Source organism: Anguilla anguilla, chromosome 4 (genome assembly GCF_013347855.1).
Source record: "Anguilla anguilla isolate fAngAng1 chromosome 4, fAngAng1.pri, whole genome shotgun sequence".
Classification (NCBI taxonomy): domain Eukaryota; kingdom Metazoa; phylum Chordata; class Actinopteri; order Anguilliformes; family Anguillidae; genus Anguilla; species Anguilla anguilla.
The window spans coordinates 3209287-3234079 of record NC_049204.1 but is presented as its reverse complement, the minus strand read 5'-3'; the positions used below and the strand labels follow the sequence as shown (position 1 = coordinate 3234079).

Genomic DNA, 24793 nt, shown 5'->3' with positions numbered 1-24793 from the left:
GCCATGTATGCGAGATGCGTCACAAGTTAATTTAGACGTACGCGGCTTCTATGAAACCGTACTTGGGGTTTGCTAAAATCAGAACTAGCCATTCTTGATGTCATCTTTTTCTCTCTCCATTTGAATACGTAAACAGAAAGTACATTTTGGTAGGATTCGCATAGACAATTGAGAAATCCACAGCGTGTAGCACCCTTGGGGTTCATAAACTGCATAAATGCAATGACAGCGATGCTTGCTTAATCTATTAGCTCATTATAAATAACTATTTTCAGAACATTTTAACCACTGAAACATTTGTTCTGCATTAGGGCTTTCGCAAACCACTTGAAAGTGTGGTGAGCATTTGAAGAAAAAAAACGAAAAAATAAAAAAAAATAAAAAACTTTCTTGGTTTCAGTATGCAGAATCGCAAAAACCAAAAGTACGTCTGTATTAAGTTTCGTTCTATGAATTAGTGTTGGGTTTGCTGCGTGTGCATCAGGAGAAACAAAAGAAAAAAGGTCACATTTTAATGTGTCAGTTTGTGGTCGTGTGTGTTGAAAGATGACAAAAGACTGTACGCATCAGAACTGTAATGGGTTTCAGTTCGTCGTCTACAGGGGCTTGTGCGATTATCGTCATGGTGACCACGATCAGGATGTGCACCCACTCAAGGTGGAAACTGCAGTCTGAGTTTCCCATTGATGTAAAAAGTGATCCAAGTGATCAGATGAAACGATACCAGAAATGGACTCGATCTCCAATCTCAAACATTTGTTTTTTTTTTTAAACATAGCTTCTCCTGCTGGCTCATGTGCAGTTTCCGCAAAGTTGGTGGAGCTACCCTCATGTGAAGAGCCACTGTTAGCTGAGCACACAACATGGCCGCTCTGCGCCAGCGCACTGGGCTCCGCCTCGATTGCAACTCAACATTAGAACTGCAGAGCAAGGATGTCTCAAAAGCTATTGGATTCCAGGTCGATTGGTCTTAGATGCAGGAGTAAAGACAGCAGCCGCTGGCTTCAGCAGGTGCTGAGCGAGGAAGACTATCAGGAGGAGAAATGGAGAGGAAGACGGTGGGGGGGGGGGGCATTTGGGGGCTGTGATTAGACTCCATTACATTAATCATTACACCAGATGTCCATTCGTAGGCCGGTGTAACAATATTTCACTCCCTCCCTCTCCCAGCCAATCACTCACATGTCTCACACTGGGTGTGTGTTTGTGTGTGTGCTTTGTGTGTGCGTGTGTGTGTGCGTTTGTGTGTGTGTGTGAGTGTGTGCGCGTTTGTGTGCCTCTGTGTTTCTGCATGTGAGTGTGTGTGTATGTGTGTACTTGTGTGTGTGCTTTGTGTGTGTGAGTGTGTGTGCGTTTGTGTGTATGTGTGCCTCTGTGTTTCTGCATGTGAATGTGTGTGTGTATGTGTCTATGTGTGTACTTGTGTGTGTGTGTGTGTGTGTGTGTGTGCATGTTTGTGTGTATGTGCGTGTGTGTGTTTGTGTGGTTGTGTGGGTCTCTATGTGTGCTTGTGTGTTTCTGTGTGTGTGTGCGTGCACACGCGTGTGTGTGCATGGGGCTCTGTGTGTGTGTGTGTGTGTGTGTGTGCGTGCACACGCGTGTGTGTGCATGGGGCTCTGTGTGTGTGTGTGTGTGCGTGTGTGTGTGTGCGCGTGTGTTTCTGTGTGCGTGTGTGTGTGTGTGTGTGTAAAACTGACACCGGCTGCACACACTCTGGGCCTGGCTGTCAGCAGGAAGGTGATGATCAAGCCGTCCATCTTTCTGCAGGGCGGCAGGTGGCAAAGGATTCTGGGAGAAGTATTTTTACAGCTCTCTCTCCTCACTCCTAAGAGTACTGAGAAGGACAACCCACACTTCTGTTCCTCCGCATTTCACTCTCGCTCTCCCGGATAAAGGACTGAAGGAGCAGTAACATTAGATTCCCAGAGAGATCACCCCACCCTCAAACCCCCCCCCCCTTCCACACTCCCCCTCCTGAAACCCACCCCCCACCCCCCCGCCTGCCCCCAAACGCCGACTCAAATGAGATCCACTTATTCCCAGCTCCAATTAGCCCCACAGAGCAAGAGTTCCGTCTGCCCGAAAGTGGCTGGTTAAGACACAAGTGGGAGCGCAAATTCAATGTCATTTACATCCTTCCTCACCCCACCCCCTGCTCTTCCCGCCCTCACCCCCCCCCCCAACCCCCACCCCCCCCAATTAGGAGGAGGAGAGGAGACTGCAGCTGGCGTGCCGTTGAAAAGAGAAGGAGGAGGCTCCACCAGCGCAGACCGCTCGGGGTAACACTAGCCGCTGCTCGCCAGGACCGGCGATCGTTTGCTCGGGCCTGGCGCGGAAAGATGGCTGGCAGAGACGACGCCGGTCCGACGCGCGGAGAACGGAGGGGTTCCCCGGGCGGGGGGGGGGGGGGGAAGACTCCTCCGTTTCCAGGGAAACGGCGCCGTCGGGAATTTGGGCCGGGTCCGCGTTACTCAACTTCCACGGAAAGCGCCCGACCCACGCCATGCTGCTCTTGGCACGGAGAACATTCGCCAACGGAGAACTACAGACGATGACAGATAAGGGCCCGTCGTCATGGGTCTGTGCGCCGGGAACGGGCCGAGAATTTCCACGCAAATGGGGGGGGGGGGGGGGGGGGGGTGCAGGTCGAGCGCAAACACAAAAGCCGTTTTCAGAAATCAAACTATTTTCAGATGTCTTCTCGTACTTTGTTTTTTTTTGGTCATTTGGGGAAACCATAAAAAAATGATATAAACCATCAGAAAGTTTCCTAAATAAATATAAAGAAGAGAACTGGCGTCATGTGAAAGCGAATATGTATTCGGTTTCACATGAGGAGCTTATCCTACTGCGTAATGTAATTCCAGGTCAAGAACGCACGACGTACAGCAAGCACTCCTCTTCAAAGGAAATACATTTAATATAAATAAATAAAATCTTCACATAGAAGCCAATAATCAATAAAATAATATAATAGAAAACACACCCCACACTTTACCACAACTGAGTGCAACCTCTAGGTAAACAAATTTATGATAAAGAAGTATATGATGTAATATTGGCAGAAAAAATAATCTCAAAATGCTTGCCTATGCCAAGATTCCTCTCCAGTACATAATCATGGCAAATACTTTTGACAGAAACGTTTTGCTATGTTAAGACACTGAAATACTGTTTGTCAGGAAATTTCTAAAATCAATGCCCTTCCTAATTTCAACAGAAATAGGCATTACCAGTGATGTAACTGGCAAAAAATGTATTGTGAGGAAAATCCCTCGATTTACAACTAGGGTGGTTCTATTATTGCAGCTTTTCACCAGAATTCAGAAAAAACATTTTTTTTTTTTGGAAAAAGGCCCGTATGTTTTTCTGGAGAAAATATGTATGTAGATAAAAGCGTAATGAGCTACAGCATTATTAAGCTAACGGGGGTGTACGCTATCACCCCCCCCCCCCTCCACTATTACTTCCTGTCCATGTCTGTCACCAGTCGGGCGATTGGACTGCATGTCAAGCTGACACTAATCCGGGGTCAGATTTTTTTAAAGTACAGGACAAAAACACAAAATCCCTGTCTTTTGCATTCAGTCCTGTAGCACTGCATCCTCTCTCTCTCTCTGTCTGTCTCTCTCTCTCTCTCTCTCTCATTCACGCTCTCTCTCTCCCTCTCTCAACCTCTCTCTCCCTCTCTCAACCTCTCCCTCCCTCCCTCCTTTGCTCTCCCTCTCTCTTTCTCTCTCTCCCTCTCTCTCTCTCTCCCTCTCTCAACCTCTCCCTCCCTCCCTCCCTCCCTCCCTCCCTCCCTCCTTTGCTCTCTCTCCCTCCCTCTCTCTTTCTTCCTCTCCCTCTCTCTCTCCCTCCCTCCCTCCCTCCCTCCCTCACTCTCCCTCCCTCCCTCCCTCCCTCCCTCCCTCCCTCCCTCCCAGCAGCCTCCGGCCCGTATTCAGCAGAACCCGCAGTCTGCCAGCGCAGCCCCATCCCATCGATCGGGGCTATCGATTACCACAGAGCTGCAACGTCTCTGACTTTCAAACCGTGACCTCCCTCCCTCCCTCTGTCTGCTGCCTCTCTCTCGCTTTCTCTCTCTATCCCTCTCCCTCTCTCCCTCCCTCTCCCTCCCTCTGTCTGCTGCCTCTCTCTCGCTTTCTCTCTCTATCCCTCTCCCTCCCTCTCTCACTCACTCTCCCTCTGTCTCTCTCTCTCTCTATCTGCTGCCTCTCTCCCCCCTCTATCTCTCTCTTTCTCAGTCTGTCTGTCCTTCTCTCTCCCTCTGTCTCGCTCTCTCCCTCTTTCCTTCTCTCTCCCTCCCTCTCTCACTCACTCTCCCTCTGTCTCTCTCTCTCTATCTGCTGCCTCTCTTCCCCCCTCTATCTCTCTCTTTCTCAGTCTGTCTGTCCTTCTCTCTCCCTCTGTCTCGCTCTCTCGCTCTCTCCTTCTCTCTCACTCTTCCTCGCCCTCTCCCTTCCTCCCCCCCGCTCTCCCTCCCTCTCAGGGCCCACCCGACCGCGCAGTTTGGGAGAAGGTTAGCCGCTGGAGGTGACTCCCTCCCTCCCTCCCTCCCCCCCCCGGCCGAGCGAGGGCCGCTGACGTCGGTCACGGCCGGCCCGGGAGAAAGATGGCCGCTCCCCGCTCGGCTTCGCTGCGGTCACGCCGATTCCCCGTCCCGCCCGGCTCAGTGAAACTAGGCCACCGAGGGAAAGGCATCCCTCCCTCGATAAAAACGCAACCCAATCCATCTCAGAGCCACGCTCTGCACCTCTCAAGCCTCGGACCAGAGACTCCTCCATTCTTTATGCTCTCTCTCTCTCTCTCTCTCTCAAGCCTCGGACCAGAGACTCCTCCATTCTTTATGCTCTCTCTCTCTCTCTCTCTCTCAAGCCTCGGACCAGAGACTCCTCCATTCTTTATGCTCTCTCTCTCTCTCTCTCTCCCTCTCTCTCAAGCCTCGGACCAGAGACTCCTCCATTCTTTACGCTCTCTCTCTCTCTCTCTCTCTCTCAAGCCTCGGACCAGAGACTCCTCCATTCTTTACGCTCTCTCTCTCTCTCTCTCTCTCTCTCTCTCTCAAGCCTCGGACCAGAGACTCCTCCATTCTTTACGCTCTCTCTCTCTCTCTCTCTCTCAAGCCTCTGACCAGAGACTCCTCCATTCTTTATGCTCTCTCTCTCTCTCTCTCTCTCAAGCCTCGGACCAGAGACTCCTCCATTCTTTATGCTATCTCTCTCTCTCTCTCAAGCCTCGGACCAGAGACTCCTCCATTCCTTACGCTCTCTCTCTCTCTCTCTCTCTCTCTCAAGCCTCTGACCAGAGGCTCCTCCATTCTCTGTGTTCCGCTGAAGACTGAGGCCCCAGTTGAGTTTGGGTGTAATATACGCATAAGACAATATGTAAATATTATTATGATAAGACAGTATGCTGCGGTGTCTCTTGGCGTAGCCTGTAGAGCTCTGTCCACATGCTCACTGCCAGCCGCGACGTCAGTGGTTCGAATCAGACTGCTCGACATTTTCGCACGTCTCTCCCTCTCCTCCCCCTTTCTTCCAGCTCTCTACACTGTCCTATCCAATAAAGCTGAAAAGCCCATAAAAATATATTCAAATAAATAAATACGATATGTAAATATTGTTCAAAATCTTAAACTTATGTTATGCCACTAACATACGCGCTAGGGCCGTATTTTGAATAATAAAGTAATATGTACGTTCCAAGTGAGCGAGATATTTTGGCAATGAATAAAATAAAAAAATAAAAACAGAAAGCGGACACCTGACAGTAAGTCAATACGCTTTTCCCGAAAAACGACAGTCAGGCTTGATGTTGTCACAGGTCGAGTAAATATATAAATCAAGGCCATTGGAACGGAAACACCGGGGCGATTTCCAAAAACCGAAAAAATTGTGAAACGTGCGACCCGTAACATGATGACCGTGCGACTTTCCCAAGAACGGCGCAAATTCCAAGTTTACGTCACATAAAAAAAACATTTTATAAACGTTATCTTTCCGTATGTAAATATAATTGTTTACTTCTTTTTTCTCTGTTATGCTTTTACAGAACGCCCCCGTCCTGTTCATACCACGGGTCCTTTGAGTTTCACTAGTGTAATGTAATATAGTTCAGGTGAAATCTGTTATTTTATGTGTTTTATAATGTATTTTTTATTCAGTATGATTGTCCTGCCTGCTTTATCATCGTACACCTGCCAAAGGAGTGCAGACAAAAAAAAAAAAAATCTTTTTTCATTTATAGCTTTTAGCAATATCTGACACAATGCGTCAAATTTCCATTGCTTAAATTGATGTAAAAAATTGTACACTGTGCTTTACAAATGAGCTGAACAAAGTAAAGTTTAAGCATGCAGTATAAAATGTGCGGTGCTTCTTCCCAAACTCCGAGCTCCGCTCTTATTACGCGGCATACCTCCCCCTGTTGGAAACGAAATAATGCAGCTGAACTTGACCTGAAATGACCCGCTCCTCCATTCCCCCCCCCCCCCCCCCCCCCCCCCCCCCCCCCCCGCCCCTAAATTTATCTCCGCGGAGCAGCAGAGCGCATTCCACAGCCGACGTGTTTACCGAACATCTGGGGGCCTCTCCGCGCTGCCGCGGCTACGGTCCTCATAATGAGCATTAGCAGGGCTGAGACACACACACACGTACACGCACACCCACATACACACCCACATACATACATACACACACACACACACACACACATACATACACACACACACACACCCACATACATACATACATACACACACACACACCCACATACATACACTCATGTGCACATACACACACTCACTCACTCACATACACAAACACACACACATACACTCACGTACACACACACACACTCACATACACACACCACACACACACCCACATACATACACACACACACACACTCACATACACACACACCACACCCCTCACTATCCATCTTCCGCCGTGGCCTGAAGACTCATCTCTTCAGACTATACCTAGAATAACCACCACCATGCTGTGTATATATATATATAAAAAAATAAAAATAAAAAAATAAAAAAAAACCTTTTTCCTGTCACTTGTTACATGTTGCCCCATCCCTGCACTTCTTGGTAAATTGTATTTGTCCTAATACTCTAGCTTAATCTTCTGCCTAGTTTGGCTTTGCAGATGTTAGACCAGGATAGTGTTCATTGTTCTCGGCTAGAAATAGCTGTACAAAATAAGTAATTGTACCTTACTGAACCCGTGTTCAGCAGTTGTCTACGATCATGAAAATGCACTTCTTGTACGTCGCTTTGGATAAAAGCGTCTGCCAAATGAATGTAATGTAATGTAACACCAACATACACACACACACTCTCTCTCACACACTCACAAACACACACACACACCATTCACATACACACTGACACACACACACCACACACACACACACACTCACACACACCACTTGCGCGCACACACTCACACACACCACTTGCGCACACACACGCGCACACACACACACACACACAGGCGGTACAGTGGCACACAGAGTATGCATTGATACGCAGCTAGCAGCTTGCAGATGGGAGGGGTTCATGGGAAGGTCGCCCTCACAGGCAGGAAGGAGGAGCTTGGCTTTCCTGGCAGGTCCTCAGAAGTTTGGGCTGTCCTCCTGAGAAGTGTATTAGCGCGTTGCCAAATTGGTCAGCCCAGTAAAAAAAAAAAAAAAAAACCTGCATTTCCAGCCCTGGGGCCAGATGGATCCCGATCGTCGTCCCAAATCGAAATCCTGAGACTTTGGGGGAAAAAAAACGAAGGAGGATTCCTAAGATGGCGGCCGTGGGGAAAACAGGCACGTGCCTTATTATTGAGCCAATGGCGAGGGTTACGGACATGTACACACACGCGATCACGTGACCCAACGCGGCGACTGAGTATCAAGGGTTTGAAAACAAAGTGGCAGTTTAGAAACAGTATTTGAAAGCGCGGGTCAGTTGGGCGGGTCAGGCCGGTTTTAGCGGGACTTTGCGCGTGAAGTGACGGCGTCTTATTTTGGGCCCCCCGGGGGGCCACGTGCGGCGTCCGCGTTCGTCGCTCCGTCTCGCTTCGTTCCGTAAAGATCGACAAACGCGGCGTCGGGTTCGAAGCGCCCAGCTGCCTCGGCGCGGCGGCTAACAAACACCGCCGCTACTGTGGAGGCCCCCGGGAGCAGAGAGCTCGCTGCGCTTCAGAGGGCCGTGCCTGGGCCTTTAAGAACAAGTGCTGACTGGCTGACTTCCCAGCTCCCCCCCCCCCCCCCCCCCCCTTCCCTCCCTCCCACCATCCTTCCCTCTTCGGTCACCCCTCCTCCTCCCTCCCTCCCTCCCTCCCTCGCTCGCTCGCTCGCTCCTGGGCCTGAGCGAAAGGGAAAAGTCCGGGCTCCTTATCTGCGCGTTTACAGCCAGGGGCTTTTTTGTGAAGCCGTTACGGCAGGTCAGGTGACGAGAAGGCCGCCACGGTGACCCAGACGTCTCTCGGGGTGAAGGTCGTCTGAGGGTGGGTGGGGGCGGGGGGGGGGGGGAGGGTGGGGGGTGGGAGCTTGGTGGAGGGGTGGGGTGAAAGAAGGAAGGAGAGTTGCGTGGCAGAGCCAGAGAGAGAGAGAGAGAGAGAGAGAGAGAGACTGCAGCAGAAGACAGAAATAATCTCCGCTGCAAACAAGCACTTTCATTCCTTTTTTTTTTCCCCCGCCTTGCTTTCCGCCATTGCGCCGCCCGTCCTTCTCCTCCTCCTCCTCCTCCTCCTCCAGCTTCTCGCGGGGGGAGAAGGAACGCCGCGTTTACTCTCGTTTACTCTCCATCGACCCGGCCAAAGCAAGCAAATCCGCCAGCTATTTGCTTTCAATTCGCCATTATACGCACAGAAAGAAGCTCTGAATTAAACACTGATTAAACAGAGTCTGGCAACGGCCTCGGTGTAGGGCAGTGGGGGGGGGGACAACGACAACAACTTTGCATCCTTAAGAAAATAACGCTCTTCTCTCATGCAACTGTTTACACCAACTTTCACCGTGATGGATTAATGGTGGATCTAAAACTTTTAAAGTACAGCGAAGAAAAAAAAAAAACAGAAAAATACTCCAGGAGGCACTTAAATACAAAAACACTGCGAAAAGTTATTTATTTTTATTTATGTCTCTGCCAGACTTCCTCGCAGATGGCAGACACTTGCAATATAATACCAGTGGAAGGCAAAATAAATCAAAGCAAACAAATAAGGAAGCAAACAAACAAACAAACAAACACTAAACAAACCGCCCGGGCCTGCTCACCTGTCCTCACACCACTGCTCTGATACACATGTGATATATACACACACGTATACATGTGCAATACAAACACATATACATGTGCAATACACACATATACATGTTCAATACACACACATATACATGTGCAATACACACATATACATATTCAATACACACATATACATGTGCAATACACACACACATACATATTCAATACACACACATAAATGTGCAATACACACACGCATACATGTGCAATACACACGCGTATACATGTGCAATACACACACGTATACATGTGCAATACACACACACATACATATGCAATACAAACACATAAATGTGCAATACACACACGCATACATGTGCAATACACACGCGTATACATGTGCAATACACACACGTATACATGTGCAATACACACACACATACATATGCAATACACACACATAAATGTGCAATACACACATGCATACATGTGCAATACACTCACACTCACTCTCACTCTCACACTCTCACACACACACACACACACACACACACTCCACCCTGTCTATTCACTGCAGCCACTCAACAAACCCGAACAGACCAAGAAAAAAAAAAAACACCCAGATCCAAAGCAGAATCACGCAGACTTCTGTACTTCCACGCTAGCTGGGAAGCTAAAGCAAAAGGAAAACACCTTAAAAATTAAACAAACAAACAAAAAAAAAAAAAAAAAACCTCTCCTGCAAGCCGTATAGTTTTTCCAACTCAAGCGGAGATAATGCAAACTTCTGTTTTTCGTTTTTCTATGCAGTTTTAATCAGGTCCCCCTCTCAGCGCTGGCAGGGGCCCCGAGCTGCCCTGGGATCACCCCGAGGGCAACTACGGCCACGGAAAACAGCCGTCCCGCGCTGGAATCTGTCCCGGATTGGAGTTCCGCCAGAACCGAGGAAGCAGGCGAGGTGGCAACAGCGCCCGGTCCGAAAAGAACCCCGCTTTCCCAAGCTAGCCGGCCAGGCTACGCCCCGTTTACACAACACTGTAAATTTGAACACGTCTCCGAGCCCGGCCTCGTCCGAGAGCGCCCCGGCTCCTTAAAAAAAATGATTTAGTGCCCCTGCACTTGGCTCGGACGAACTCTTTCGCTCCCAAGTCAAACCCAGGCTCTGCCGAAAACCTGTGCGTGTCTCTGGCTCGGGTTAATAAAACGCTTGTTTTTTTGTTTTTTTTTTTAAAAAAAAAAGGTCGCTCAGCACACACAGCAGCCCGGATCGGGGGCGAGGACGCGCACCCGTAAATCTCCAGTGCTGACCTTATTCTCGGCAGCCTTGCCTTTCAAAAGACGCAACCTACGGGTTTCACACAAATGCATTTTCAGTCGGGCATCGCAGCCGCTGGCCTGCTAAAAAATTTTTTTTTTTTTTTTTTTTTAAATGCATCCGACTGTTTAACAGCAGTACTGGGAGAACGCACAGCGTAAGCCGTTTTATACAGATGGCTCTTTATTCACAAACCGTTAAAATGCAGTGAGAGACGTTAAAATTTAGCCGCCTACAACTTGAAGCACAGTGCGTGCGCTTTTATGAATGGGACGGAATGGAATATGCTGATAAAATGGAGATGGATGGATCAGATACTCAGCACGCCGCTGTTTGTGGTGTGTGCGCTTTTGTCAAATGTGACAGCAAAGGACGACACGCGTGTCGTAGCCAAGTGCCATCTCTTTCACACGAAACGCATTTCACGCCGCATTCCGTAGTTGTTCAACGGAATTCAAGGGAATTAAGCTATCTTATCTCGAAATGCACACATGACTCACAGAGCCAAAAATGTAAGTCATCTCTGAAGGAATTTAATTACAGTACAAATAAAGAACTATCACACGGTCAGGACGAGTCTGGATTAACCCATTCAATGCCGCAAACAATGAGAGAACGACGTAGTAAAATAAAAATAAAAAACCGTTGGTGTGGAAAAAGTAAGCGATTTTCATCACAGCTAACCTTTGTGGAAACTCCTGTCCGCTAAATCTGCGAGGAAAGTGCTGATCTTAGATATCGGACGACAACTGCAAGCTAAAGGGCTTGAAACTGATTGTATTAAGATGGCAGTAATACAAGGACAAGCTTGTGCTCAAGCCAAAAAAAGCCAACTTTAAAATAATAATTCTGTGTAGCTTTATTTTTTTGGCAGTTTCCTGGAAGACCAGCATAGCTGGATGACTACACAGCAAAAACCAAAATATAAGTCCATCTTTTACAAGCATTTTAGTCCTGTATTTACACTTAAAATCTAATTTCTATTACTTTTTTTTGCTAAATAAGACAAAAGGATTGCCAATGAGGTAAGACAGCTTGACTCATTTCAAGATTTGCCAAAGGGGTAAGACCATTTCACTTGACGAGCAAAAAGTAACTGAAAACAAGGTAATATTTTCTGCTTGAGAGAAAAAATGTTTTTATTAGCTGCTACTGCAACTCCCAAATGGATTCACAGATTTGCACAAGATTTTGTGGAAAGGTTGGTCATGAGCCAAAGAAGAGGTCACGCGTTTGTGTGAGGGTGTGTGCGTGGATGCATGCACACATGGACGCATGCACGTGTGCGGTCACAGCTATTACGGATTCGCGCTTGTTTTTACATCTCGTTACAAGACTAAAACACTTAAGACAGATTCTTTTTTTTTTTTTTTTGCAGTGCAGGCAGAGAGTGACGTTCAGCGAACGGGCAGGCGGTCGGCACGCAGGCACTCACCCCTCTCCTGCACGAAGTAAGCCAGGTAGAGGTCCAGCTCCTTGACGGAGACGGTGATGTGGTGGGGCTGGACGCAGAGGACGGGGTTGGTGCAGTGGCCGCCCTTGACCAGCCGCTCGCCGTCCGTGCTCTCCAGCGGGATGCCCTTGAACAGGATGACCATCACCAGGTCCAGCCGCCACACCTTGTCGGCCTGCCGCAGGCAGTCGATGCGGCGGATCTTGCCCTTCTGGTCGGGGTTGGAGAGCACGCAGCAGGGCGCCTTCTTGCCCGTGATGGCCAGCACGAAGTCCTCGCGGCACTCCGGCCGGATGTCCTTGCGCAGCTTGGCCAGCAGGCGGGACGCCCACTTCTGCTTGACCTCGGCCTTCTCGCCCAGCAGCTCGTCCTTCACCGCGCGCTCCTCGTCCTTCGTCATCCTCTTCTCGTGCTTCTTGAAGTACTTGCGCTTGCGCGCCTGCAGGTTGAACCAGGTGTAGGCGAAGGCGCGGACGTGCGGGAGGAGCGCCTCGATGAACGGATGGAACTCGTCCTGGAGGGGGAGGAGTCACACGGAAAGAGGCCACAGTCAGCCGCCACATCCAGCTTCGACTTCGATTTACCATAGAATAACTTTATCTACTGCAAATTTACCATAGAATCTCTTTGTTTACTGCAAATTTACCATAGAATCTCTTTGTTTACTGCTAATTTACCATAGAATCTCTTTGTTTACTGCAAATTTACCATAGAATCTCTTTGTTTACAGCAAATTTACCATAGAATCTATTTGTTTACTGCAAATTTACCATAGAATCTCTTTGTTTACTGCAAATTTACCATAGAATCACTTCGAAAAATAAATAAACCGCCAGCCAGCGTGTTAACAGAGGGGCCAGTCGTGTGCTTCCTCGAGGTACTCAGACACCGTACACAGTCATCTTTCATTTTTATCTCATTTGGGTGATTACTTTCCCCCGAAATCGCAGTATGAGATTTCATCCAGCCTTGCTGTCACTCTCAGTAATTTAAAGGCTTACAAGCTCAGTACCATAGGAGTCAATAATTAGTCCAACAGCCAAAGTCTGGGAAAAAACTGAACACAACTATAGAGCACCACTAGCCTGGGAAAGAAACTGTATATGGTTATAGCACAGTGTTAGTCTCTGAGAGAAACTGACCTCAAGCAATAAACATCTGAGCCGCCCTCAGCAGCACAACATATTAAATGCTTCCAGCTGCCCTAACCACACCACTCTCACTGCAGCTGCCCCTAACCACACCACTCTCACTGCAGCTGCCCCAAACCACACCACTCTCACTGCAGCTGCCCCAACCACACCACTCTCACTGCAGCTGCCCCAAACCACACCACCCTCACTGCAGACAGACAGCTGCCCTAACCACACCACTCTCACTGCAGCCGCCCCAACCACACCACTCTCACTGCAGCTGCCCTAACCACACCACTCTCACTGCAGCTGCCCTAACCACCCCACTCTCACTGCAGCTGCCCCTAACCACACCACTCTCACTGCAGCTGCCCTAACCACACCACTCTCACTGCAGACAGACAGCTACCCTAACCACACCACTCTCACTGCAGCTACCCTAACCACCCCACTCTCACTGCAGCTGCCCCTAACCACACCACTCTCACTGCAGCTACCCTAACCACCCCACTCTCACTGCAGCTGCCCTAACCACCCCACTCTCACTGCAGCTGCCCTAACCACACCACTCTCACTGCAGCTGCCCTAACCACCCCACTCTCACTGCAGCTGCCCTAACCACCCCACTCTCACTGCAGCTGCCCCTAACCACACCACTCTCACTGCAGCTGCCCTAACCACACCACTCTCAATGCAGCTGCCCTAACCACCCCACTCTCACTGCAGCTGCCCTAACCACCCCACTCTCACTGCAGCTGCCCCTAACCACACCACTCTCACTGCAGCTGCCCTAACCACACCACTCTCAATGCAGCTGCCCTAACCACCCCACTCTCACTGCAGCTGCCCTAACCACACCACTCTCACTGCAGCTGCCTCAACCACACCACTCTCACTGCAGCCGCCCCAACCACACCACTCTCACTGCAGCTGCCCTAACCACACCACTCTCACTGCAGCTGCCCTAACCACCCCACTCTCACTGCAGCTGCCCTAACCACCCCACTCTCACTGCAGCTGCCCCTAACCACACCACTCTCACTGCAGCTGCCCTAACCACACCACTCTCACTGCAGCTGCCCCTAACCACACCACTCTCACTGCAGCTGCCCTAACCACACCACTCTCACTGCAGCTGCCCCTAACCACACCACTCTCACTGCAGCTGCCCTAACCACACCACTCTCACTGCAGCTGCCCTAGCCACACCACTCTCACTGCAGCTGCCCTAACCACACCACTCTCACTGCAGCTGTCCTAACCACACCACTCTCACTGCAGCTGCCCCTAACCACCCCACTCTCACTGCAGCTGCCCCTAACCACCCCACTCTCACTGCAGCTGCCCCTAACCACCCCACTCTCACTGCAGCTGCCCTAACCACACCACTCACTGCAGCTGCCCTAACCACACCACTCTCACTGCAGACAGACGGTGTTAAAAAACACCAAACACTTGTACGATCCCCCAGCTTTGTTCATTAGTGGCTAATTATCTCTTGTTGCTAGAAATAGTGTTTTCAATGGAACAGGACTGGGGGGGTTTTTTTAAAGTTTACTCTGAGTTTACGAAGAGCTCGCAGCGAGGCCAGCAAACAGACCTTTGATGAAATTCGGCAAAATGGCCACAGAGAGGAGAAATAATCCTGTTTTCTTTTACTCGTGGCATGAAAACAAAACAACAGCCTCAGCGTGAATAAATACAGACGGAATCCATGCGCATTCATTCCACGCGTCCCTGAAATCTACCCTCACCTTTTGTCCATGTTGCAGAATCTTGCACAATTCTACCGTTTTACTTCACCGATACCTCTGCTGTCAGAGACAATAAACCTCACTTATTCCCGGTGATTTTTAAATCTGGTTCACAAGCACTCAGTGAAATGCCCAGTGAAATGTGAAAAGCAGCTACATAATTTCATCATTAACTTGTGTTTTGGAAAGCAGGTAGGATTCCCCCCCCCCCACCTTCTCTAAGAGAAGGGATCTTAATTCCTGAATTCTAATTTGGTTCAGCTGCAAGAAACAGGATATAACATGTTTTTACTTCTTGCTAATTTATGGAATTTAAAAAAAAAAATGAAGAGAGAAAACAGTGGACCGAAATTCTGAGCGTCAGTTTCCGTCCTTACACAGCGCTAGATAGCGAGCGACTCCGCGGGGGCCGGATCTGGGGCCAGTTCTGGCCCAAATTCAGCACTGACCGGGCCGGACTTGTCCCACATCTGACCCGGAGTCGCTTGCCATCTGGGAGAGGGCTGTTCATCGTGGGTGGAAACACCAGGACAGATAGCCACAAGCTGTGTAAAATTCAAAAAACTAACGCCGAGCATGGAGAGAAATATTCTTCTGATAGAAACCAGCCGGAATCCAGGACGGGACGTCCGATCGGGGCGTTGCAAATTCTCGATAAGCGAGCTTGACTGCGCTGCCTAAAAACAGGAGGAGAGCGAAGACAGGGATATCCCCGCACTTGTTTTGTAAGGAGCGGCCTGTTCTCAAGAGCACGTCATAATTGCGTTCGTAACGCTGAAAGCTTTTAAGCGGCCCAGGATGTGCAGTCCAGCGAAGGGATGATTCCACAGGACGTCACTTTTACGGGAGGCGATCGCACTGGAACACACGTCACCCTGTGTTTGCGTTTGAGGTCCGGGCAAACCGAGCGTTTAAAACGCGCCTGTCGCCAGACCTCCTTCGTACTTCCTGTCCAGCGAATTCACAACCTGGCTCTCGCCCTCCAGAAACGTGAGGCCTCTCTCTCCAGGAATGTTCTCCCGCACCGAAAAAAACAGCGCCGGTTTTATTATTCTATTATTCGCGGGAAACTTCGCCGACCACACCTGCGGCAGAAAGTAAACACTACTCTGGGTCTCAGCTTCAGGCTGTTAGAGATTGTTTTTTTTAAAAACTGTTTTCATGGCAGTTAAAGAAACTACTGTAATTTTTTAATTGGTGCTGGGGTTTGGGGGGGTATGTTTGGGACTGGAGGAGAGGCTACTGTTCAGCTTTACATACACCCCCTCCTCCGGCAGATTTCAGCTCTGGTGTTTAGATAGCTGCCCCCCTCTGCACCTCCAGACGCTACCCAGAATCCTCTCTGTTCAAACCCAGATCGTCGCAGGAATGCCAGTGAAAGTCTGAGCGTTATGATGTGGGTCCTTCACCAAACCCAGCCGGTTAAGACTCCGGCAAGCCTAGGACCATGGCTCTCGTTCAAATGCGCTAATGGCTAGTTTGAGCTCGCTTCAATTATGGTCGTAATTCGGAGCATGTGTGCCGAAATAATGCCGCGAATGATCAGCAGCGAAGATCTCGTGATCCAGTGCTCATGAGCCTCAGATACTGCCCCTCACAAGCGCCTTTAGTGAGCTCTGAAAGCATTACATTACGTTTATTTAGCAGACGCTTTTATCCAAAGCAACGTACACAAAGTGCATTTCATGGTCACGGACAGCTACAAAACACAGGTTCAATAAGGTACGGTACTCATTTCGTACAGCCGTTTCTAGCCAAGAACACAGTTCAGTTCGCACAGTGAACACTACTCTGATCTAACTTATGCCAAGCCAAACTAGGGAGAATAACAAGCTACAATATTAGGGCAAATACAGATTGCCAAAACTTCAGGCCAGGTCAGACGAATTTTAAGCAGAATCTCGTTTAGTGTTAAGGTTTCACAATCCCAGGCGATTACAGAGGCCACCGTCAGCCAACGAGAAAAAATGACCTAATCAACAATGCAATGCTCCAAAACAACCAATGGGACGCGAGCTTTCAACAGAGCCATTTGCCAGCTGCTGTTTTTCCTCGAGAAGCAACACGTGTAGATTAAGCAGCAAGACTCAAAAACAGTAAAACCAAAAACTACAGCTTGTTAAAAACAGAAGAAAGAAATGAGGAGATGATTGCAATGTGACCGGGTGACCAACTTTTCTTCGATCAATCCACTAGACAAAAATTACATTACAATACAGGCATTTAGCAGACGCTCTTATCCAGAGCGACTTACACAACTTTTACACAGCATTTTACATTGTATCCATTTATACAGCTGGATATATACTGAAGCAATGCAGGTACAAGGGTACAACGACAGTGTCCTACCCAGGAATCAAACCTGTGATCTTTAGGCAAGTTCCTTACCCATTATACTACACTGCCGCTATACTAGACCTGACTACAAAGAATCTATGACTACTTCATCATGGCAAGCGAAGAAATATATATATGTATATGGATTGTTATGAAGAAAAATTTATTTTTGATGACTGAGTATGTATGTCCTCAAGCTCAGTTCTGTGCTTTACAGCCACTGAGCGAACGAGCGAGAGACCAGCGAGCTTGCAGAAACGCTCTTATTAACAATGGTGGCCGTGTCTCGAGAAGGTGACGCGCAGTACAAGCTCTCCGGAAGCTCGAAAACCTGAGAGGGACACCAGTGCGGACTCCCAGCATTCCACAGGAGCCAACGCGTACAGTGCGATGGGACGTCCGCTCTGTGCTCGCTGAAGATACCCAGATATCAAATCGAGCTACAGACTCCGCCCATTCAAACAGCCCCTCGCACACCGGCCAATCAAACCGCACCAGCTCACGCCGTTTAACCTCGCCTGCGACGGGCCGGATGCAGGCTGACCGAGCGAGCGTCGGGCTTTTACACGGACGCAAATTCGCAAAGCGCTGCCAAAACAAGAGGAGGACCACCCTTCGAGTGTTTTCGGACATCGCTGAAGTCCGGGAGGCAGGACAGCCCCGCGTCTCCACCTTGTTACCCCCACGGGCCGCTGGGTCCACCGTAGAGCGCGTTGCGACGGATTTCAGTGCGGCAGAAATAAATCCGATTGGATTTGACCGGCACAGTGCACGGCCCAGCGTGAAACTCAGGCTTCCCCATCGGCAAACGTACAGCCCGGACACCGTCGATATTTCTCGCCCACAGAGCCGCCCCTGAGCGCAGAATCAAACAGCGACGACCAGGAAGTCGCAGAGCCCCCCACGCATGCTCCTGTAGCTCCAAGCTTAATCTGCGGTGTCTTTTCAGGCTACAACAGCTCACCTCCCCCCCCCCCCAGCCCCCTTCTGCTATTGTTCCTTGGAGATTACCAAAGGCCCTGAATAGATGTTGAACTCTTCCTCTCTCTCTCCCCCTCTCCCCCTCTCTCTCCCCCTCCCTCTCTCACCCTCTCCCCTATCTCTCCCCTTATCCCTCTCCCTCCCTCTCTCTCCTCTCTCACTCCTCTCCCTCTCTCTGCCTCTCTCCCCCTATCCCTACCCCTCTCCCCCTCTCCCCCTACCCCTACCCCTCTCACCCTCTCCCTCCCTCTCTCTCCCGTCTCTCTCCCGCCGAGTGTCATGTTATAGGACCGAAACAGCTGATCGTCGGCGGGATTAACGCGTTGGGTTAGAGGGCCGCAGTCAAAGCTGGCAGAGCTCCTCGTAGCATCTGCTCTGTGGCGGAAACCGACACCCTCCACGCAGCACCGCCCTGCCCCGAGCCGCGGGGGGTCGTTTGAGGACACGTCCGCCGTCGAATCTGTCGGGCCCACTCTGCCGCGCAGCAGTTCCTTCCCGGCGAAGCTCTCCTGATTTAGTCGCGCCTAAACAGTGGACGAACACCTGATGTTCACCAGGATTCCACAGCACAGCTGGCATGTCAGGACCTTTCATTACATTACATTACAGGCATTTAGCAGACGCTCTTATCCAGAGCGACTTACACAACTTTTACATAGCATTTTACATTGTATCCATTTATACAGCTGGATATATACTGAAGCAATGCAGGTTAAGTACCTTGCTCAAGGGTACAACGGCAGTGTCCTTACCCGGGAATCGAACCTGCGACCTTTCGGTTACAAGCCCAGTTTCCTTACCCATCCAGAGCTCGTTCAAAATTACCACTGTTCTTACATCAGGGGGAAAAAAAAAAACACAAGACAGCTTTGCCAATGGCTATGTGAAACGAACCCAGCACTTTATGTCAAATTAATGGACATACACACAATAGAGATAAAACTAACCACAATAGCGATACGATCCAATATCGTAAATAAACATGCACCTCAATAAACTAGTATTTTTAGCAGTGGGGGCTGGTTAAAAGTTCAAAGGTCACTATCGATCCACAACAAACGAGACCAGCACACCGTCAGTGTAGCACAGAGACTAGAACTCTGGCCACCTCACACCGAGGACAGACCGGTCCGAGATTCGGTCCGTTACGATGGGCCTGGGCCAGAGGTGGGTAACCCGGCTTCAAAGAGTAAAAAGACTGACCATGTATTTGCTCCATCACCATGCACTAAGCCAGCTGATTCTAATTAGCATAACTCTTCAGCATGATAGGAGAACTAATTATTGTAATCAGCTGGTTTAGTGCAATGTTGGTGGAGCAAATACATGGTCAGTCTTTTTTACTCTTTGAAGCCGGGTTACCCACCTCTGGCCTGGGGGATATCGCTAAAGTGCGCGGTGCCCTTTGTGTGAGAGTCCAGCCCAGGGGGAAGTCACCAGGCTCGTTCCCACCGGGGTACGGAAGGTCCTGGCCCAGCGTGCAAACGGGGGCGAAGGGGACCTGACGTTCATTTCCAGGTCTGACTCATCCTACCGCTCGGCTAGCCTAGCGCGACTGCTGAGTCAGCGATCCGCCACGGCGACAAGAAAGCCGGCGACTCGGTGTGTGTGTGTGAGTGTGTGAGTGTGTGCGTGTGTGCGTGTGTGAGTTTGTGTGTGTGTGTGTGTGTGTGTGTGTGTATGTGTGCGTGTGTGCGTGTGTGCGTGTGTGTGTTTGTGTGTGTGTGCGTTTGGGGGGGGGGTGGGGGAGGGAGCAGGAGCAACGGGGTAAATGACAGTTCTTCCCCAGCCCCCAGCCCCCCCCCCCTCGCCCCCTCTCCGGAATTCGGAACAACGATCGCCGTGTTACAATAATACAATTATCACTGACATCGACCGTTTTTATATCTCCGAGCCAAAATGTTTCGCGACCTCGCTACAATGCCATACCGAAATAACACACCGTCGTCCCGGAGACTAAAATTAAAATGGGGTGGTCAATGTAAAAAAATGAGGAAGCGTCGCCCGCTGCGAATACCGCGATATAATTCGCTCGGCTGTTGCTGCACCTCTTCCCTGCGCAAAGATAACTCTTGTTGCCCGATTCAGAAACATAAATGCCCCAGCAGACCATTGAACATGAATTCAGAGGTTTTTGACCTTTTTTCTGATCCAGAGACCCCTACCCAGGTTCAACAGCATCCATTTTCCTGTTGCCCTTTAACCGACTTTGTGAAGCTGAAGGCACACTTCTACTTTTGTTCTGTGACGTCGACCACCCCCGTTATAAGTTAAATAGACTTATATTTCAAGGGTTTTACATCTTGAATTTTGGAATTATTTATATTTATCCCAATGTTTTATATATAGTCATTGCAGATCAAGTCTTGCCCGGGACCACCTACCCTTGTTGAAAACCCAGGACATTATGGTAAGAGAACTAGGCTCACAACTCCAAGGTTAAGGGTTCGAGTCCCAGCTGCACTGCTGTGGTACCCTTGAGCAAAGGCGCTTGACCTGAATCGCTTCATTAAACACACAGCTGTATCAGTGGGCTGTACGTGAAAAATGCAAGCAGCCCCGGGCTAGAGTAGGCTTGCCAGAATTCGAGCTTGTGAAAACCAGGTAACATGCACAGCTGAAAGCAAACCAGTCACAGGCGTGGGGTGGGGTGGGGTGGGGGGTCCAATATCGGACCGGTTAAAATTTCTGCCATCAATCACTCAGACCGGTCATTACATTCTAATCTTATCCTGGGAGAGCTACTGTCAGCTTAGATAGTCACAGCATGCAAGAGCCCCAAAGCACAGTCAATTTCCATATAATAATAATAATAACTTTATTTATATTGCACCTTTCATACAGAGTGTGTAGCTCAAAGTGCTTTGACAGATCAACACAGTCATATCACGGTTAACGCTGCGCTGTGTGGCCAGAACACATGGTCCATCATTTAAATTTGAAATAATAAATAAATAAATAAATAAATAAATAAATAAAAAGTTTATGCACATTATTTTGGAGAGTAACTGTAGATGCTCTCTGGGATTGTGGGACACAGAAAGCTGACCCCAAATGCCCCCTTTCTCCAGCACCACATCACAGAGTGGAAAGAAAAAAAAAAGCCAACTTTTTACTGCAGCGGCACGGCCTGCTGGCGCACTATACGTTTAAATCATCCGAAAACCTGCAGAGGAAACACTGAAAGATGAAACCGTGAAGGAGTCATAAACGCTGCCGCCTTCAGCGGGAGGCTGCTGAGAGACACGCCCCCCCCCCTCCTCGAGGCGGCTGCTGGCACAAACGCTGTGCGAGGTCATTTAGGGACACGCTCGTCTCTGGACCACACAAGTCAGGCTGTACTTGTTTTTTTTAAAAAGATATTGTGATTGTGCAGTGTTTAGAGGGTGAGAACTGTTTTTTAGTTTTTGTTAGCGCTGCTGTTTTTGCACCAGACGCTCTTCTGGACCGCGATTGCCGTCAAATTCCCTGATTGCTTCCACACCCCCCCCCCCCCAACTCCGGTCCACAATCGGTTGCCCCCGGTTACTTCTCCTTAAGGGCCACTGAAACCCTAGAGGCGGCCGACCCCCCCCACACACAGGTACGAACAGCAGAGGGGTTTCACTTCACTTCACTTCCGAAAAGACAGAAACACGTGTGGAAACGGGAGATTCCCCGGAACAGGAATCTGGATTCCAGGACCGGCATTCCGAGAACACGATTTAAGCAAAACACAGACGTGCGTCTTTTCAAGATGATCTGGGGGGGGGGGGGGGAGAATGGAGACCTCGGTCAACTTTCCTCCATTTTTATTTTTTATCTATGTATTTATCTGAGACTTTCAGGGATTTTCTACGGAGCGTGGGAAACGTGGAAAATTCCTTTCCACTCAGAAAACAATCAGCACTTTATGCAGTCGCGCTCTTTGTGAGTCCCAGCGCTCCCAGCTCAACCAGTAGTGAGACTGGTCTATGTCTGTCCTGGAAGGGGGCCACGGGGCAGGGGGGGGGCGTCTGCAAGCCTTTAAGCCCCAAAGCGTAGAGTCCCCAGATTAGAACAGTAGCTCTTAAGTAGTGATGTGGGTACATGCACGCATGACTGTGCCTGTGTGTGTGTGTGTGTGTGTGTGTGTCTGAGAGGCCATCTGAAATAACCATGTTTTTTTTTTTTTTTTAAACATGAATGCAAGTATACATGGCAAAAAACAAGAGTACTGGGGGTAGAGACTTCCATGGGTATTCCATGAGCCAAATTCACACTCTCTGTTTCACTTAGCTGATGAACATGATCTAGGGAAGGGCGGGGGGCGGGGGTGCAGAGTGTTCGGGTAGTAGATCCATTCAAAATGTAAATACAAAAGATGTCTTGTCCAAAGAACGTTTTTTTTTTTTTTTTTTTTTTTTTTAAACCAAACTGCAATTAGTTAAAAAAAGGTGCTTTGTTGAAGGAGCAGAGAGTTGTTTCTGGTGTGTGGGGCCGTGGGTTGCTGTGGGGGGGGGGGGGGGGGGGGGGGGGTGGTTTGTCAACAGTGCAGACATTATGCAATTTTACTTCAAATTACAGAAAGTTGAAAACACAAACACACACACACACTTAAAATAAATAATAAATAAAAACGAACTTCAGTTTGAAGAAAGAAAAAAAAAAAAAAAAACATTTGGAATTTAAAAGAAACAGATTCAGTCATCTCCCTATTCGGAGAGTAACCCCTAATGAGTGAATATTTCAAAAGAAATTGTCACATTATTTTCCCCCCCAAAGACGCTAGTTTGTGGAAAAACATGCCAAGCTTGGCGGCAATGACCTTAAATCTCCTGTGGCGACACACTTCGCCTGCCTGTAACTGAAGGGAAAAGCCAGCGTGGGCCAGACACGGAACTATTCGATTCCGCTGTATATACAGGCAAACAACTGTGTGATCAGTCTGCTCCACATACAACATCCATCATGCTCAGACACGTTTTATTTTTAATGGCACAGATATGCTCTGGTTCACACCCCTAACACAACACACCTTTAAACTCACTGGCCTCAACTCTCTCTCTCTTCCGCTCTTGCTCTCTCTCTGCATGCATCAACAGAGAACACTTAATAAACAATAAAGAATTTCTATCGCTTAAAATAAATACACATAAATAAATACCGCACATAAATAAGTAGGCAGTGTGACTCAGACCAGGTGGAAAGGCTTCTGTCAACCCTCAGCTCTTGGGTAGCCAAAAAAATAACAACAAAATAAAAAGCATGACACTTCCACTACCAACACTGTCAATGCCAACGAAGCCCCAGTTAGAACACGCACTGGTCTACACGTGCAATGGCCCTGGAATATAATCTGTGTGACTGAATACGAGATCCACTTTATCCTCCACAGGCAGACTGTGAAGCTTCGCCCCCCCCCCCCCTGCGATATCTGACGCATTTCAGCGCAACATGGGAGGAGGCCTGAAAGCTGTTAATCAGACAGATGATTGGCACACCGTCGGACGGGATAAAACTCTTCACCGCTCTTCAACCCGCCAAAAAAAAGCCCCTCAACGGTGGCGGCCTCTCCTGCTGGCGGAAGACTTTTGTTTGATTTTCTTATTTTTTATTTTTTTTTGTTCATCCTGTTTTTTAGGCCCGCGTTTGTGTAACCGCCTCCTGTTGTCCACGTGTTTTCCCCGCCAGACCATAAACCGAGCGAGCGAACGTCCGTCCAGTCAGGTGGGACCCCTCGTTGCCGGGGACCATGGCCAGCGAGGTATTCTAGCCCCTTGGCAACAAGTCAAGTGCCGCTTGGACTGGGAATTACGATAACGGCAGGTCGTCTGAGAACAGGGGGCGCTATAGAGTCTGACGCGAAACCGGCCGTAAAGACATCCCATTCACCCCGCTGAGCGCGTGGGACAGAGACAGTCTCCTCCCTTGCCAACCCTTTGAAGAGCAGCGTTTTTCCCAGAATGCTTTTTTCCCCCCCCCAACATTCTATGCCAGCGTTCCAGAACTCGTTCTTTTCTCTCAGTGACCCGCGGTGTGTGACATCAGCATTAAGAATGTTCCGCTAAGGACGTTCTAATCGCGCGTTTGTGACCTCACACCTTAAAGGGTCAACGAACAAAAACTCTTTCAGTATTCCTGAATGGTTTCTCTGTTGGGCGAACCTCCCTTCTCGACAGGTGGGAACACAGAACTCCACCGTGAAAACACGTCCTCAAATACCCGCCGTGATTTTTCTCAAACAGCCACCATGATTTTTAATTCCCTCCATTACACGGCTCGGTTTTGAACAGAGAAAGTGTGTTTCAATCATGCATCAGGCCAGACTAAACGCTTTATGCTATGTTATGCTCAGTGGTCTAGGCACACTATGCTATGCTATGCCCAATGCTCCAGGTACACTTTATGCTACGCTACGCTCAGTGCTCTAGATACACTTTTCCAAACACAAAGTAGAACGTAAAAACGTCATCCACTCTTGGAGAGCGATGGAAGTTTCATTTATTATAAACACTTTAAAATGCCGACGTGTTTCAGCTGGGGGACTGTGTCAGGGAAACACTGCAAGACACAAAAACGGCGAATCGCAAACACACACCTGCCAAA

At 49.0% G+C, this 24793-nt stretch overlaps 1 protein-coding gene across 2 annotated transcripts in view; it reads right to left on the bottom strand.

The window, feature by feature from the left end:
- Positions 1-24793, bottom strand: part of nfic (nuclear factor I/C) — a 121584-nt gene that overhangs the window by 71300 nt on the left and 25491 nt on the right. For both annotated transcript variants that reach the window (XM_035415596.1, XM_035415595.1), the window contains exon 2: positions 12004-12535. In XM_035415596.1, the coding sequence (XP_035271487.1) occupies positions 12004-12535 (532 nt within the window). The remainder of the gene's footprint in view (positions 1-12003; positions 12536-24793) is intronic.